Source organism: Coregonus lavaretus (genome assembly GCF_964263955.1).
Source record: "Coregonus lavaretus genome assembly, chromosome: 2".
NCBI classification, from domain to species: Eukaryota; Metazoa; Chordata; class Actinopteri; order Salmoniformes; family Salmonidae; genus Coregonus; species Coregonus lavaretus.
In genome coordinates, this window is record NC_139989.1 from 15147795 (window position 1) to 15166006 (window position 18212).

Consider the following 18212-nt stretch of genomic DNA (forward strand, 5'->3'; position numbering starts at 1 on the left):
ACACAAAACACAAACACCAATAAGGAGTAAAAACAGGGGCAGAAGGATTGGTAACAGTCAGGTGAGCAGTTTGGTTCCCCATTCCCCAAAGGTGGAAGTCAACCAGGAAGAGAATCAATAATTTTTGCTTGGTGCTAATGTATCAGCCAAAATGCTTATTTCATTAATTATTTCAGTCATGTTGTCAGATGAATCAGGGAGCAGTATTACACACTGTCCACTAACGGTTAGCCCCAATGCCGAGCAATATCCCCCCTGGTATGCCAAGAGATAGTCTAAAGCCATTTCCTGCTGAGCTACCACAGTTTTTAAGTTATGTACATCAAGGGAGAGTTGGGTGAAACCTTTAACAGTCAAATTCATATGTACTTGCAGAGAATCGATAATGTTATTCACCCATTTGGACAGGATAGCAACACCAACTCCAGGGAACAGATCCAACCCCACAATTATCCCTGGTTGGCTGAAATTTAGATTCCTCATACCTAGTCTTGTTATCAGCGTTAATGTGTGGGACTTGTACATTGTTAGAGAGTCTCCCTAGGATAGTTGCTCTATTACTATCCGTATCAGTGGCAATATATAAAAATATGCCTTGTCCTTTGTTAACTTTATCTCGTCGCATAAAGTGGAAATATCCACATGTAATATCGTCCTCTGATAGAGGTTTTCTCATAGTACCAAATAGCTCACCCGCTGAAGAAGGTTTTGGGAACATCATTATTCTGGACCCATTTGGTGTTGCCCTCCTACCCAGGCCCTGCAGCATATTAACCAAGGTATTGGTTGACTTCATCTGGTTGTTCTGAATCTCCACCCCCGAGACTGAGGGAGGAAGCAAGCAGAGTACCGATTATTAAAAATAACACAGTACATTCATGGCCCAGTGGGTGTGGCTCACGGTATTTTATATAGGATCGCGAGGTCTTCATCAGATTGCCGGTTCTGGTCTCCTTTCACTCTTTTGGTGGATGGTTCTCCATCGTCTGGCAGTGGGACAAGTGATGCCATCCCTGTCACTCGGTCACTCTGACAGCCGTTCGGGGTGGCCTGGATCACTTGATATGGTCCCATCCATCTTGGCTGATTCCATTTTCGCTTGTGAACCTTCAGTTTCACCCAGTCACCGATTTGGACAGGGATTTCGTCTCTGTCCTCTCCATCTGGCACCTCCTGGGCTTTTCTAGAGTGAGAATACAGAGACCTAACAGTAGAAGTTAGTTCCTTCATATATCCTAACAGGTCATCTTCCAGTCCAGTCAGGTCAGTCTGTTTGTCAGTCATGGGCCTATGAGATGGAGCATTCATGGGACTGCCTGTTAACATCTCATGAGGGCTATACCCAGTACCTCTGTTAGGGCTGCTTCGCATTTACATCAGCACCAAAGGTACGCACTCTACCCAGGTTTTGCGTGTCGAGTGGCAGGCCTTTTTTAAGGGTCTCGTTGGCTCTCTCAGTGACCCCATTACTATCCCCAGCATCAGGGCAATTTGGGCTATGACATCTCTAATGAAATGGGTGACATTGTCTGCAGGTTTCTGGGATTCCGAATCTAGGTAATATTTCCCTTACCAGAATTTTTGCTACTGTTTTAGCATCACAGTTGGTAGTAGGAAATGCCTCTACCCATCTTGTGAATCTGTCAATTATTACTAAACAATAGCTCTTTCTCTCCTTTCTTTCAGTCATATCAATAAAATCCATTGCAATGTGTGTAAATGGGCCACTAGGTGAGGGGAAATTACCAGGTTTAAGTGGTGTCCCCTTGGCAATGTTGTATTGTATGCACGTGACGCATTTAAAAATGTGTTGTTTCACATGTTCTGTTAAATTTGGGCAAAACCAATCTTGGTTACCATATCCCCTCTTGACGAATGACACATCTCATGTGCCATTCGGCAAACCGACGGGATAACCTGTGTTGGCAACACAGGTTTACCTGAAAGGTGTCTCCAGAGGCCATCAGGGCCCCGGGAGCAACCTCTGGCCTCCCAAAGGGAGTGAGACATGTGGTCAGTCGCCTGTTGTTGTTGCAAATCAACAACAGGCGAGGCCACAGCAGAAGCCAGATACACAGCATGGGTGTGACACCTTGCAGCAGCTGCTTTAGCAGCAATGTCAGCAAGGTCATTCCCTTTACTGGCCTCATCTTGGTTACCCGTATGGGCCTGGACTTTAAGAATGGCCAATTTAGCAGGAAGTTTCAAAGCCGAAATAAGAGCCAAAACGTATGGTTTGTTCTTAATAGGAGTCCCTGATGCATTGGTGAAACCTTTAGCCTTCCAAACACCTGCCCATGATAAACATACGCTGTTTTTCCCTCAGCAGCCTCACAAGCTGTGGTAACTCTGCTTGTTGTGCAGAGAAATGATCAGGGAGGGACTGCTCTATGTGTAGTGATTTCTCTCAAGATGTTACAGCAAAACCTGCATGTTTCCTTCCTGTCGTCTGATCAATGTAAGCCGACCCATCTACGAAAAGTGTCATGTCAGCCAACTCAAGAGGTTAATCAAATAGGTCAGGTCTTGCTTTTGCATCAAGTTCGATTAGTTCAGTACACACGTGTGGGGTTCCTTAGCCAGTTCCACCTCGGCCTCTTCTGAAGACTGGCTGAGGTGCCCAACCTCCCTGGTCCACAGCAGGGGGGCACTGGTGTCTCATATGTCCAGCTATACCACATCCCCAGCAGACTATAGGCTCACCTATGTGCCTCCTCTGGTAGATTTGATAGGGCTGGAATGGCTGTGGATTACCATAAGGCTGTGGTGGAAACTGTACCTGTTGGGCTGGAGCGGCTGCAGGAGGCGATTGTTGTGGAACAGGTGTCGGGGCTGGAGCAGGTGCTGGGGTGCTCAGCATCATTGTGTCTGGTTTGTTACCGTTCTCCAGTGCAGCCAGTTGGGCCTTCTGCAGTTGAGTTTGCAGGCCTGTTTTCTTTGATTTCTCCTCTGCCTTTGTTTTCTTCCAGAATTTGCAGTGGTGTCTCATGTAGTCTTCTTTCTCAGGGCCATCTTTGTGGTCCCAGCCAACCACTTCTTTCAGTTTCAGTTGTACCGCTTCTGGTAGGTTTCTGCAGGCTCTGTCATAGAACAGTTATTCAGTGGTTAGGGTGTTATCATACCTTTCACCAGTCTCATTTCTTCTTATATCTTCATTCTCTCCACATCATCGTAGGATTTATGTCAGAGCGCCAGCTCTTCAGCTGCTATTCTGTCTTCCATGTCTTGTCTGGCTCCTGGGGAGAAAGCACCTTCTGTGTCTCCTTCCCATCTTATCTTGTATTCACTTTCTCTTCTCTGTCTTTCCTCTTCATCCTCTCTCTCTCTATCCCTTTGTCTTGCATCCTCTCTCTCAAACATTTATTTATCTCTCTGTTTCCTTGCTTCACTTTCTTTCAGCCCCTCCCTCCTTTCTTGTTCTCTTCTTCGGTCCTCTTGTTGTTCTCCCATCACCGACCACCCTGTACTTACATATGGATACCTTGGCTTGGTAGCTGGGAGTGGTTTAGTTCTGGCATCCAGGCTTTGTTTATTCAGTTCAGCTGATAGTCTGGTTGCCACAGAGGGCCCTGACCCGGGGTTTGTGGAACTCTCTTCTCCCTCTTCGGTTTCTTCCAGGGTGCCCCTAATGATTATTGTTTTTACTTTTGGTTCTGGTTCGAAGCCAACCTGTCTCAGAGGGAATGCACCTCCCTTGTAGCCGGAACAATCATCATATGGGGGAGGTGGTGGTGCTGTTGGGAGGGCGGGATATTCTTTTTAATAGGGCTTCTTTTCAGATTTTTATTCTGGCGTCTCATTTTTTTTTCTTCCATTTTGACTACAGTCTGTAGATAGTTTATCCTGGATCGTGCCCAAAACACGGTTCCCTCTGACCGGAGTAGTTGGAAGACAGTTACAGATACCAGTGTGGCTTTTCTCTCTGCCTTTTTCTTGTCTTGTTTTCTCCACTATATCATGGACGATGTTAAATCGATTCTTGTCAAAAGACCCATCTTTGGGGAACCAAAATTCCCTGTGACTAATTGTCCATTCATGCCATTTCTTAAACACCCATACAAGATATTTTTAGAGTGCTGGGTATTGTTGGGCTAGGTATTCAACAGGAGTAACAGGCTTCATTGGTGTGGGTCCCGAGGGCTTGTGAGAAGGAACTGTTGAGTTGTCTGCCATGATTGCTAGTTTTTATTGGGGTCATCCTATGTGTAATGTGGGCTAAAATGCAAATGTATTTCCTATATCAGTGGGTGCCTAACGCTATCTACCTACTACTACCTCTATTAATAGTTTGAGGTAAGAAAACAGTGAGGTGGAAATACAGTGTATACACCAATATAATGCTTTATGTTTTATGTCTCACCATCCCCATACAAACATGGTGGTAAATTACTTTAAACTGAATGCAGTCTAAGCGAACAGATAATTTAACAGTATTACAGCCGTTAGCCAGCCAGGCTAAGGTAAAAGGCTCAACAAACACAGGGACGAGGGAAGTAATAGGTTTAGTCTGAATTATTATTCTAACATCAGGCAAATTCTCATTTGGAAATGGCCCTAAGACAGTTTCAAGAGGTGGAACCTCAATACAGACAAGGACAACCTATATCTAAAGTCGTTAGTTTCTATAACATTTTTAGCATATAAACCTGGTGTCCGTTGTTACAAAACATCCACTCCACAAATGAAAACGCCCTTTCTTCAAACAGGTGTCTAGATAATCCAGCCATTAATCAACAGTCATAGTGATAGATAACACAACACATTCAATAATTATCACACAGGGACAAACGTCTCGTTTACCGTCCCACAATCAATAACCAGGACAAACTTCTCGTTTACCGTCCCACAATCAATAACCAGGACAAACTTCTCGTTTACCGTCCCACAATCAATAACCAGGACAAACTTCTCGTTTACAATCCTATCACTCCGGAGTACACAATTACAGGCCTTTAATCATATAACCATTGGCTTTATACTTTGATTTTCCCCAAATCCTATCACCAAGTCAACATATACATATTCACACCTATGAATTTCTAACTATCACCTAGGTGGTCTGTGTCAGTTTCCAACAGGTTTGTCCATTAATAATTCAGTAAAAAAATCTATATATACCACAATGTAGGTTTCGTCTCTTAAATGAACAGCATACTGTGAGTGAGGCGCCACTTACGTGTCAGAATGAGTCATCAACCACACAGTGCTTTGTTCAAATTACAGACTTTAGATATATCAGGTCGACGCTCACTCCAACGGCGGGTGGTCACTCACTCCTGGCAAGCTCGCCAAAATGTTGATGGTTCTTTGCACAGTGCTGGTTTGTTGTTATTAAAATAGACTATAGATCAGAAAATGACACAGACAACGAATTCCAAATATATGAAAAAACCTTTAGTAATGCAATTGCAGACAGGAGTTAATACAGAGACAACAGCAAAATGTAGCTCTTCAAAAGTTCTGAAAAGTGTCTAAAACAATCTCTGCTTTTTATACTAGCAATCCCTTCACATAGCGTGAGGTTTACCCCTGACCCTGAACTTGCCCTAGCAACCACAAAGTATTCTTCCTAATCCTGTTTTCCCACAAACTCAGTATCAGGGGGTGAGGTGTCAGACAATAAAACGAGACGTCTAAAGACAATGTGGCACTAGTGGTTGCAGGTTTCTGAGAACTTTCCGCTGTCAAGGCCTCCATAGTTTTTAATAATGTAAGCAAATGCACATAATAGATCATATATTCCACATCATTCTACCCTTATGCTATAGTAACTGCCCAGACACACCTACTCATTCAAGGGTTTTTCTTTATTTTTACTATTTTCTACATTGTAGAATAATAGTGAAGACATCAAAACTATGAAATAACACATGTAGCATGTTAAAAAAATCAAAATATATTTTAGATTTTAGATTCTTCAAAGTAGCCACCCTTTGCCTTGATGACAACTTTGCACACTCTTGGCATTCTCTCAACCAGCTTCACCTGGAATGCTTTTCCAACAGTCTTGAAGGAGTTCCCACATATGCTGAGCACTTGTTGGCTGCTTTTCCTTCACTCTGCGGTCCAACTCATCCCAAACCATCTCAATTGGGTTGAGGTCGGGTGATTGTGGGGGCCAGGTCATCTGATGCAGCACTCCATCACTCTCCTTCTTGGTAAAATAGCCCTTACACAGCCTGCAGGTGTGTTGGGTCATTGTCCTGTTAAAAAACAAATGATAGTCCCACTAAGTGCAAACGAGATGGGATGGTGTATCGCTGCAGAATGCTGTGGTAGCCATGCTGGTTAAGTGTGCCTTGAATTCTAAATAAATCACTGACAGTGTCACCAGCAAAGCACCCCCACACCATCACACCTCCTCCTCTATGCTTCACGGTGGGAACCACACATGCAGAGATCATCTGTTCACCTACTCTGCGTCTCACAAAGACACGGCGGTTGGAACCAGAAATCTCAAATTTGGACTCATCAGACCAAAGGACCGATTTCCACCGGTCTAATGTCCATTGCTCGTGTTTCTTCGCCCAAGCAAGTCTCTTCTTATTATTGGTGTGCTTTAGTAGTGGTTTCTTTGCAGCAATTCGACCATGAAGCTCAGTTGGTAGAGCATGGTGCTTGCAATGCCAGGGTTGTGGGTTCGTTTCCCACAGGGGCCAGTATGAAAAATGTATGCACTCACTAACTGTAAGTCGCTCTGGATAAGAGTGTCTGTTAAAATGACTAAAAAAGCAAAAATGTAAATGAAGGCCTGATTCACGCAGTCTCCTCTGAACAGTTGATGTTGAGATGTGTCTGTTACTTGAACTCTGTGAAGCATTTATTTGGGCTGCAATCTGAGGTGCACTTAACTCTAATGAACTTATCCTCTGCAGCAGAGGTAACTCTGGGTATTCCTTTCCTGTGGCGGTCCTCATGTGAGCCAGTTTCAACATAGCGCTTGATGGTTTTTGCGACTGCACTTGAAGAAACTTTAAAAGTTCTTGAAATTTTCCGGATTGATTGACCTTCAAGTCTTAAAGTAATGATGGACTGTCGTTTCCCTTTGCTTATTTGAGCTGTCCTACCTTGACACAACACAACTGATTGGCCCAAACGCATTAAGAAGGAACACCTGCCATAATATGTACTTGGTCTTTTACCAAATAGGGCTATCTTCTGTATACCACCCTACCTTGTCACAACACAACTGATTGGCTCAAATGCATCAAGAAGGAAATAAATTCCACAAATTAACAAGACACACCTGTTAATTGAAATGCATACCAGGTGACAACAAATATTATTCTACAATGTAGAAAATAGTAAAAATAAAGAAAATGAGTAGGTGTCCAAACTTTTGACTGGTACTGTAGATGCAGCAATATCAATAGCATCTGGAGAAAAAAAACCCATAGATTATCATAATTTCTTCAGTTTGAAATGTGTACAGTTGCAGAGTTCTTTACAGTGGAGTATGGCTGAATTCACAGTTGTGTGTAATGACTATTTCTCTCCCTCACAGGCCATCAGCCCGGGATTTGTTGAAATTTCTACCAGAGTACTGACTTACTCCTTTCAGCTCCTAGTGGAGCAAAGGGCCTTAACTCTTATTCTGGGTGGTTTTCTTGACTTCATTTCAGGTGGTTCCTGCCTTCATCATCCATGTCTTCTTTTGGCAGCCAAACTTCCGACCAAAAATAGTAGTGCATAGAAAAATAAACAAGCATCTATGTCCTTCATTAGTTGGTCTTTTCTAGTATGTTATGAATTTACAAATGTTTTACATCAGGAAATTGTCAAATATCTGTTCAGTAGTTGGTTGACTTGCACTGTCCTCCAGTGGTTAGTATGTTCTACATGTTCAGGTATGATTCTTTGATGAACGACAGTTAAAGTAAAACACAAAAAAAGCATTGTTGGTATTTCTTTAATAAACATTAGACCCCCCTCCCCCCCAAAAAAAGAAAAAACATTTTAGTACAAAAAGTCTTTTTTGAAGTTGGGTTACATGTCTCCTTTTGTTTTACAATGGCTATTGGCAGAGGGCTTGTGGAAATTAAAGTGAACACAGCCTTCCTCCATCAAGTAATTCAGTAGCTATCAGTTTTACTGCAGTCACCCAAGTGCTACCCGTCTTTCGGGAGCCAAGTCCTCTTCATCAAAAACAAACCCCATCTTCAAGTCAGGAGCCCTCCTGGTTTCAACATATGCTTGGCAAAAAAAAAAAAAGTACATTGGTAATTTTATAATTGTGCAGATATAGCACTTCATTACTACTTTAGTCAGTAGTGCAAAACATACTAGTCTGCTCGGGAGCAATTAAAGGTACATATTTAAAACGCATACCTAGCCTGGTAAATGTACACTCAAAAAAGGTAAAAGCTTAATTTAAAAGACAATAGTAGAATACATAAAAAACAAAAATGATATGAAACGGTATGAGCAAAAAAAGCCCCCTCTATACAACCCCCCCCCCCTTCTGCAACGTACCCCACATTCCAGATACAGGAGGAATACAATGCTTTACACAGATTTCTTATATATATTTTTATTACAAATCAAGTGTGCATTTCCAGATCCCTCTTGTCTAGCCTGTTAGGGTTTGGGCTCAGTTTCTTTTGAGTCCACAAGTCTGAGGTGTATCCATCATCACACCCCGCCTATTCACTATGCCACAGCCAATCAGAAGGGGAGGTGTCGTCCTCGGATGGCTGCTGAGTTCACATGTGGGTTGAAGCCAAGGGGCATAGGTGGGGCCCCGGCCTGGGAAGGGGAGCTCCAGGACTGGCCCGGAGGAGGGATGGGTGGGGGAGGGGTGGCATGGTTGTAGAGGTGGATGCTGGTGGGGTTGGGTTGCCCTTCCAAAGGCAAGGAGGGGCTGTGATTGTACTCAAAGCGGTGGTCTTTGTCGCCACTGAACACCATGCTGCTAACACCTCCACCTCTGCCTGAAGGGAAGGGCTCCTGGAGCGAGGTGGCCAGGGACCCGGCAGCCGAGGACGAGCCCGGGGCCTGAGTGCTGCTGCTGAACACCTCCCTCAGGTTGTGGGGGGGCAGGCCACCCCCCAGCATGTGGCCCATGTAGCAGTCTCCAAAACCTGCAGGAGGGAAGGGTGGAGGGGGTGGGCGGCTGTAGTCACCGCCATAGCCGGGTCCTTCTGTGCCGGGGTGGGGTTGGTAGTCTGGCTCCGGGAGCCTTCCTCCCTCGCCAGCTCCACCTGAGGTTGGCATAGGCGGCAGGTGGCCCGTCTTGGGCGCCATCTTCTGCCGGTAGTCCAAATCCTCGCAGCGGGGAGGAGGCTCGGGTGGTTCAGGGGGTCTCTGGTCGGGGGGGAGGATGGGTCTGGAGGAAACTCCGCTCCCCTTGGACACTAAGGGGGAAAACACAAGACATGATGTTAGTTCAAAGCAAAGAGATAGTTCTAGTCCTACTTTGCAAGTTCGTATTCTACCATAGGGATATCCAACATTACAATTGTGTACAGAATTTGAGACAGATAAGCCTACTGGATGGTCACAGCAGTGGAATACAAGTCTATACACAATTTCTGCTAGCAAAAATGAGGTTATAAATACATCACAATATTCTCTATACGAGTAGTTACCTGGCGAGACAGGGATTGGCTCTGGGGGCTGCTTGGGCTCAGAGGGTGGCGGAGGTCCTCCTGCTGGTGCGTTTGTGCCGTCTGCATCGCCAGCTTCCTGCCTCTGCTGGGCCTGGAGGAGCTGGGCCAGCAGCATGGTGACTGCCGTCTGGGTGGCTGCTGAGGCCTCCCCATCAGGCTTCCCCTGCGATGCCGACGAGGGAGGCGGCGATGGGGGCTTGGGCATGGGGGGCGTGCGGGGTACTCCACCCGACTGAGGGAGCTTGTGGGGCTTGAGTGAAGGGGGTGGCTCCGGGGGCCGGTCGGAGTCAGAGGGTTCTGGTGGCAGGACCTTGGAGAGCTGCTGGAGAGTCTCTGGGTTGACCTTGGCAATCTGGGCCGGGTTGACAGCGCTCTTGGACTGGCCGAGCAGGTTGAGGAGGACCGCCAGCTGTTCCTGGGTCAGCTGGGAGTTGGGAGCTTTTGGGTCTACGGGAGACAAAGAAAATATATATTTTAAGCAATTTACTCAAAAGTACCTCTTAATTCACTCCAAGTTGTTTTTAGTCGTTGCAATATAAGCCATTAAAGTGAGAGAGTGTAACTGATAAGGCATTAGGGAGGGGTGGCTTTGCGGTACTAGACTAAAGGCCCATTAACTCACCCAGTAGGGCTGAGGCAGCCACAGGCTGGGCTTTGAGCCCCCCAGGCGGAGGGAAGCCCTGGGGGGTGTTGCTACGACTGTCGTCTCCCAGCCCCAGCTCCTTACGGGGAGCCTTGGGGGCTGACAGCTCCTCTGGCATCTGCTTCTGCCTCCGCCGCTTCTTACTCCACAACTCGTGGCAGTCCTGCCACAGGGGGAGACTGGAGGAGCGAGATGGGAAGGAGGACAGGAGGCAAAATGGTAATAAGGAGATCAAAGGGTGGGTCATCATAAAAATTAGATTCTACAGTAATGAATCACAGACACAATGAAGTAATATGCCTTTGGCCAAACATACTCTGGTGGGGGCATCTTGGTTGGGTCCACATCTTTGAGGAACTCACTGCTTAGCGCCGCCTCGGCCGCGCAGCGCTTACTTGGGTCCAGCGCCAGCATGTGGTCAAACAGGTCCAGGGCAGAGGGTGGAATACTGACCAAAGAGAAAGACGAAGTGGTTATGTATTCTTTTCAAACACCAATGATGAGCACAATTACTGAATTCAAACAAGCAGATCAACTCACAAAGCAAACTCTTCTCGCAACCGCCGCCGGTACTGTTTCTTTGGTTTCATGGTGTTGAAGTAGGGCAGCTTGATGACGTCTGGCCACACAGCGGGGCAGGGGCTGCCACAGATACGACTGGAAGGGAGAACAGCCAAAGAAGGCATCAGTTTGGGCTAGAGTTCAATATCGTGCCCTAACAAGAAGACTGTCAAACGAGATAGCTGAAGGTCTTTGACAGTTAAAATGGATACTGAGGAGAAGATATTTACGGATTTATAGTACCCTTCTCCTCAGACTACAACGTACCTGATCAGCTCCAACTGGGCAAGCTCCTGATTGGCTTGGAAAATGGGCTTCTTTGTGAACAGCTCCCCCAGAATGCACCTGATTTAAGACAAAAACAGGGTGAATGCATGATCCTCTTTATAGAACCATGACCACCATCTGTCCTCAGTTCAAGAATCATGAATCTCAGCCAGTGAAACACCACACCTAATCAACTAAATGTAGGTGTGTCTCTTACCCGCAGCTCCACACATCAATGGCAGGTGTGTACCTCTCCTCCCCCAGTAAAAGCTCTGGGGGTCTGTACCACAGGGTGATCACCTTGTTGGTGTACGGTCGGCTACACGACAGGGACAGAAAAATGCATAAGTATCAATAATATCATCATCCACAACAAAACACACCTGAAACCAATATGCTTGATGAAGCAAAACAGTCATAGATAAAGTAATACATCTGAAAAGCCAATAACTATTGGCAGCAATTGACTGTAAACCATATCGGGACACTTACCTCTCCTCAGAGTTATAAAGTCGAGCCAGTCCAAAATCTGCCAGCTTTATTTGACCCCTGGCATAGAGAACAGAACACAGCATTAACGTGACATCCAACCCCATTCTGTCAGACACTGCTACTGATACCGCAGCGGATATAAATTGTTTTTCTTTCTTTGACTATCCTGTAGCCTGGTCCCAGATCTGCTTGTGCTTTGGCGTTATAATGACCATAGGAGTTGACAAGACAGCATTGACAGATCTGGGACCAACAGGCCAGCTATCCTGAGGAGCACGCACTTGTTGTTGAGCAAGATGTTGGAGCACTTGATGTCCCTGTGCAGGAAGTTCTTCTTGTGGCAGTAGTCGAGGCCCTCCAGCAGCTGCCTCATGAAGGACTTGATGTGGCTCTCGTTGAAGTGGACCAGGCCCGACTCCAGCAGCCCCATCAGGTCGTGGTCCATGTACTCAAACACCAGGTAGAACGCACCTGTAAAAGGAGGATGGATCCTTCAGAACGGAACAGAGGTTCTCAAAGTGGGGTACTGCATTGGGTCCGCAGCCAGATCTCAAAAAAATATATTTTTGTACATGTTTATTTTTTATTAATATTACTAACAACAGATTACACTAATTTTTGCCAAGAGATCCATGGGATAAGTTTAGGGTGTGTAATACAATTCAATGTGATATTATTAATCCACAATTTGTTTTCTTAACCCTGGGCAACATGGGCCTAGGAGGCTCACAGGGATATTTTAAATTTTTGTCAACCTATTATAAAATGTTAAACTCAATAGGCCATCTTGTATTCCCCCAAAATGTTTAAAAAAACAAAATGCATTGTAATTTAAGCTTTAAAACAGCTAAATGTTCCCTCTGCCTCACTGCAAAATGTGTAGAATTGCAGGAGATTCGCTTTAAAGATGCAACTACAAAACATCTCTTTCCCTTGATAAAATGTGTAGAATTGCAGGAAATTAGCTTGAACAACTGCAAAATTCTCTCTCCAATGCCAAGAGGCGTGTCTTTAAAATGTTCCTTCCCAGGGCCCGAGACTTGGTTCATTTGCCATTGCACTGCCGAAGTCATAAAACTCCTTGTATGCTATTTTTATCTCACTCAAGTTGTGTTCTGATTATGAGGTGGTCCCTGATGAATTTGCTATGACAAAAGGGGTCCCCGGCCCTAAAAAGTTTTAGAACCCCTGCCATAGGGCTCTGGTCAAAAGTAGTGGACTATGTAGGGAATGGAGTGCCATTTGGGATGCAAACATGATAATTCAGTAGGTTTGTCATTTGGACCTTTGTCGTTCTTGAAGTCCAGGGCGTCCTCCTTGTCAGTGACTATCTCCTTCATGTTGATGATGCTCTTGTGGTTGAGCTGGCGGAGGATCTTGATCTCCCTGATGGCGGTGATAGGGAAGCCCTCCTTCTCGTTGTCCAGACGCACCTTCTTTAAGGCCACCATCTCAGCTACACCATGGGGATAGAGATAAAGGACAGAGGATATTAGTAGATACTTTTTCATACATAATAGTTACCCTGGGCATAGAAATACTTACATTTGGAGTTAAGAGTGAGTTTGAGTTTGCCAAACAGATTTTTCTGTTTGATGGTTTAAAATAATAATTTGAATATGAACTATCAGGGAAATGGGCTACACCCTATGATCTTCATCGTAAGCATTTAGTAGTCCTCACCTGTATCTTTGTCTTTTGCCTTGTACACCTGGCCGTAGGTGCCTTCTCCTGTGATGCCGATGATCTCAAACTTGTCCACGCACCGTTTCCCCCAGTCGATCTCAGTCTCCTTAATCTCCCCAAAACGTGGGCCGCAGATCCTGGGAGAAAGACAAACAAACCAACAAGAGATTAGGTCAAGGGTGGTTCTCAACACCAGGCAGTAGAGATTATTGAGGAGCATAGGCCATTGAAGTGGTAGGGTGAGACATGGAAAGTCACGGGGCCCAGACATACTTGGGCCGGCGGCGAAGCGTGGTGGTCTTCTTCTCGTCGTATGGGCTGTGAGGGGAGGAGGCACCTGTGGGTAGCTCTGGAGGAAGGGGCAGGTCGCTCAGGAGGTGACGGGCCTTCTGACGCTCTGCTGGCTTCTTCCCTGAGAGCGATGGTAAGACGTCCTTCAAGCTGCACAGGGGAGTAAAATAAGATGAGAAGTTAGGCTATGGAAAGACAGGGGGAGGCATGTATGAGAGTGAAAAAATTAATGAGTTCTCTTATCATAAAAGCTCTTTATTATGTTCTGATTACCTGTCTACTCCAGCTAAGTGCTCGAGGATGTTCGGGGGCAGGTTTAGAGATGTCAGTGTAGAGGCAGTCGGGGCAGTTACTCGCTCCTTCTCTTTGCCCTGTCCAGATGCTGGTACTTTCCTCTTGTCTCGTTGCACTGAGGGGTCATCCTTCCCCTTCACATCTATATCCCTGCTGGGCTTGGGGGGCGCTGTGCTCCTCTTGGAGGTCCTGTCTGCGGGGGACTGGGGCTGGCTCGACACGGGGGTCCTCGGGCCCTTCTTAGTGGCGTGGTTGGTCTTGGGGCTGGGTTGGTGGGAGCCTGCAGAGGGAACCTTGGTGGGAGTTGAGGCGTTACTGGAGCTCTTGGCCCGGGCGGCTGCCTCGGCAGCTTTGGCCTTCTTCTGCTTGCTGAGCTCGGCCGCCAGGCTGCTCTTGAAGGTCAGTGTGCTGGGGGAGAGGCTGGAGGGCCGGCTGCGGGAGCGAGAGTGGCGGTGGCGGCTGCGTGAGCGTGAGTGCCTTGAGGAGGAATACGGGCTCCTGCTTCGAGACTTGCCAGATCGCCTGGAGAAAGGAGAGACATGATGAATCTTTCATAGGGGAAAAGTTCCCATTAAAGAGCAACTGCCTTTAAAAAGCAACGAATCCCTTTGAAAACAAGTCAGAAACAGTTATTCTAGTGTCAAAATTGACTACAAAGTGTAAATAGGATCATTTTGGTCATAATGTCAGTCTCCTCAACAACAACAAAAAAGAGTTTGGAACATCTATGCACCTCCAAGAATGAAGTCTCATTTTTCTAATGAGCAACAGAAAAACAAGTGCCAATTGGCATGATCAGTGGCTCTTTAAAGGTGCATCTTGTCTAACAAGTGCTATTTTAGCAGACTACTGTAATGGAAAATAACACTTTCAGTGGCATTTAAGGCATCATTACAATCTGAATCACAATCTAGTAAAACAGTTGTACTAAATTAGTTTCACAAAGCTTTGCTCTCTTGGGTGATCCAGATTCTGCCATCAAAAGTACAATGTCTCTCAGTACTATTAAAGTTTTAAGTTCTCTAAAAAAATATATTATACATTCATCCCCAAGAGATTTAATAATGTGGAGGGTAACATATGGTAGACTATTAATCATTCACTTTCAGCCAGTCACATGAACCTATTCATTAATTTGTCAGACTTCAGCAACCTGTACACCTGTGTGGGAGGGTGCTAGTCCAATGTGTAGCCTAATTTCAAAGGTTTAAAATGGCTGATTAAAAAATATTAACTTTTTAACCATTCCCATTTAATCCCTTCAAGCTTGTGTTGCATAACTTTAGCCAACTAATGTCACGTTTCCATTCTTTCACATGTGAAGTTTACTTATCACTTCATAAGCCATCGGTTGTGAGCATTCTGCTATCTTGCATTTTGAAAAGGAGTTGGTCTCCCTTTCAAACTAAGGCCTTGTGTGTGGTCATATTTCCATAATGAGGCAGTATACTCCTAATGTAAACAAAGTATTCCATTGGCATAATACAAAATATTGAACATGATCGCAAGAGCAGCTAGAGCACTGGTCCAAATCATACAGTGATAATTAGAGGATTGACACCTGGAATTATACCAGACTGGCATGTTATCTTTGACGTATACAGTCAAAAATACGGGTACAGTACCCTCTGATCAATTGCTTACCTTACGTCTGGACTTGGGCTCAGTGACTTTCGGTATGGACTTCGTGATCGCCGACGGGTACCGTAGGGACTTGAAGCAAGTTCTCCCTGTTCGAATGGACTATGTCGGCCATAACTTGGAGACCTGCGCCAGTTGAATGGGCTCGTTGGAGACCGCTTTCTTTTGTTGCTTGAGTATGAACTGGGCGACTTTGAAATGTTGTAGGCACCATAGACCTCAGAATCTCGGCTAAAGTATGTCGAACTTGGGGACAGCCTTTTGTTCCCATAACTGGGACTTCTTCTAGATATAAACTGGTTATTATAACTACCACTAGGAGAATGGTATCCATAGGAATACGATTTCCCATGTGGGCTGTCTGCCTTGAAACCAGGACTTCTTCTGTAGGCCCTGAGTTCTTCACGGTCATCTCGGTATGATTGTGGTGCATCCCTGTATGCAGACGGGGGCTCTTTTTCAGAACGTGTCTTACTTTTGTGCCGTTTAGACTCCCTTTTATCCAAAGTCATGGGGGCCAAGGTTGTAGACGTCTTCTTGCCGTTACTGTCACTGCTTCTCGCACCGTCTCGGTTGTTTTTGGTGGCGCTCTGGCTACTTCCACGAGATTTCGAAGTGTCCCTCTCACGGCTCTGGCGTTCCTTTCTTTTCGGGTCCTTCTCTTGTCTATTCCTCTCGGATGAACCACTGATTTGTTCATCCTTCCTGAGATGCAATATAGCCCTGTCTCTTCGAGACCTTCTCTCTGGGGATGTCGGTCCGTTCATGTCTGTAAACTCAACTTCGCTAAGTCGGTCGACCAAAATAGTAGCATGCGGTTCTGGTTTCGGCGAAGGGCTCCCAGAAAACCGTTCTGATTGGGAACTCACGTCGTCATATTCCACTAAAGTCCGAAGTTCACCTTCTCTTTCAAGAGTGCCTCTCCGTTCACTGTCTGGTTCATCTGGCGTATGCCATGATCCTTTCTCCCTAGCGTGACTGTGTTTCTTTCGGATAGATGAGGACGTCCGCCTCTTCTCCCGGTGTTTCTCTCGGTGCGGAGTAGCACCACTTCCAGGTTTAACGTTACTGTGCCGCTCCTGTCTGGCACTACTATGTGCGGATGGGCTTCTTCCCCGACCCTCGCGAAACACCTCCGAGTTAGGCATTTATCAAAAAGATGTGATATATACTTTTGGTAATATTGGTTGTCTTTAGTGTTGTGTTCCTTGCCACACAAAACATTTGCTACAAATTAGCTAGCTAGCACTAGCAAGCTAAAGCTAACTAGCAGTAAACTATTCCAAACGATAATCCATCGGATTCATCACACAAGTCCATCCAATGTTTCCCTCGATGAGATTAATTTATCTAATAATACGAGAAAAATAAATCAAAATTATAATCCTGGTCTGCAATTCCAAAGATTTGCTAGCTAGCAAGCCAGAGCTTACTAGCTAGCAACTGTAGCTAGCTAGGCAGTGTCTCGTAATTGCATTCCATTCCATGCTGAGTGTGGCAGGCCCAATGTCTCCTGCTCGAAAGGAAATGTTTCTTGAAGAATATCGCAGCTCACATCGGCTTTAAAAATATATTCCCAAAGTGCTGAAAATAAGAACAAAATATTCGCTTTTTTAGGCAAACTTCTTTACGCTTGCCATCACACTCCAGTTTGGACGAACAAGGAAGTAGCTAGCTAACTAGCACGCAAACCATAGCTTTCAAACTGAAGGCCTACTTTTCCGCTGTTACGTCCAATGATGTGCAGATCAGTGTTTACGTCACTACCAAAGGGAAACTCCTGACACATTTAAGTTCCTCAACATTGGGAATGAAAAGTCAATTAATCTAAAATATTTAAATCATTTTTCATTCCAAATATCATATTGCGTTACTTTGTATTACCTATAGCCAGGCCATAACAAGTTACAACCCCTAGGATGCACCAAGTGGTCGTCACAGGGCGAGAGCCAATAACACTCAATGTGTATTTTGGGGGGAGAAATATAGCATACATGTCATATGGGACAAACAGCATATCAAACAATACTGAACACAAATATAAACGCAAAATGCAACAAATTCAAAGATTTTGATGAGTTACAGTTCTTAAGGAAATCATTCAATTGAAATAAAATAATTAGGCCCAAATCTATGGATTACACATGAATGGGCAGGGGTGCAGCCATGGGTGGGCCTGGGAGGGCATAGGCTCACCCACTTGGGAGCCAGGCCCACCCACTGGGGAGCTAGGCCCAGCCAATCAGAATGAGTTTGGAAAATTTCTGGGATCTTTTATTTCAGCTCAAAAAACATGGGACCAGCACTTTACGTGTTGTGTTTATATTTTTGTTCAGTATAGGTATATTAATAACTCATCCATTGATGCTTGAATTCCAATTTGAGTTTCAGGAGGCTAGGTGCAGGGAGGACTAGATAGGCTATGATTATTCCTAACTGGTCAAGATTATCCCACTAAACACTGCATGAGTTGACTTCAGCCTAAATTAATGTTGGAAAGAGAACATATCCAATTAATGTGTCATTTTAGTTTGCGATGTCTACTGTGAATATTACATTTATATAAAATATTAAATTGTCAATTTACAGCTGTGTTTCACTGACTGTTCTGTTTTTGCAATGTAAATCAAATCTCAGAATTAAAAAAATAGGTGGATTTGTTTTTTTTTTTTAAATATCACTTTATTTGTCCATCCAATAGCTCACAAAACATTAAACTGAAAAGGTAC

General features: G+C 45.0%; 1 protein-coding gene across 1 annotated transcript; it reads right to left on the minus strand.

The window, feature by feature from the left end:
* Positions 1–7893: 7893 nt before the first annotated feature.
* Positions 7894–17184, minus strand: LOC311137891 (cyclin-dependent kinase 13-like). Its single transcript, XM_084172498.1, has 14 exons — positions 15487–17184; positions 13822–14364; positions 13531–13698; positions 13255–13394; positions 12857–13027; positions 11853–12042; positions 11572–11628; positions 11297–11398; positions 11080–11157; positions 10792–10908; positions 10568–10699; positions 10231–10430; positions 9588–10055; positions 7894–9353 (listed from the first exon to the last, which is right to left on the minus strand). The coding sequence occupies exons 1-14, from the start codon at positions 16629–16631 to the stop codon at positions 8665–8667; spliced, it is 4200 nt and encodes a 1399-aa protein (XP_084028624.1). The 5' UTR covers positions 16632–17184; the 3' UTR covers positions 7894–8664.
* Between the last annotated feature and the right edge of the window lie 1028 nt (positions 17185–18212).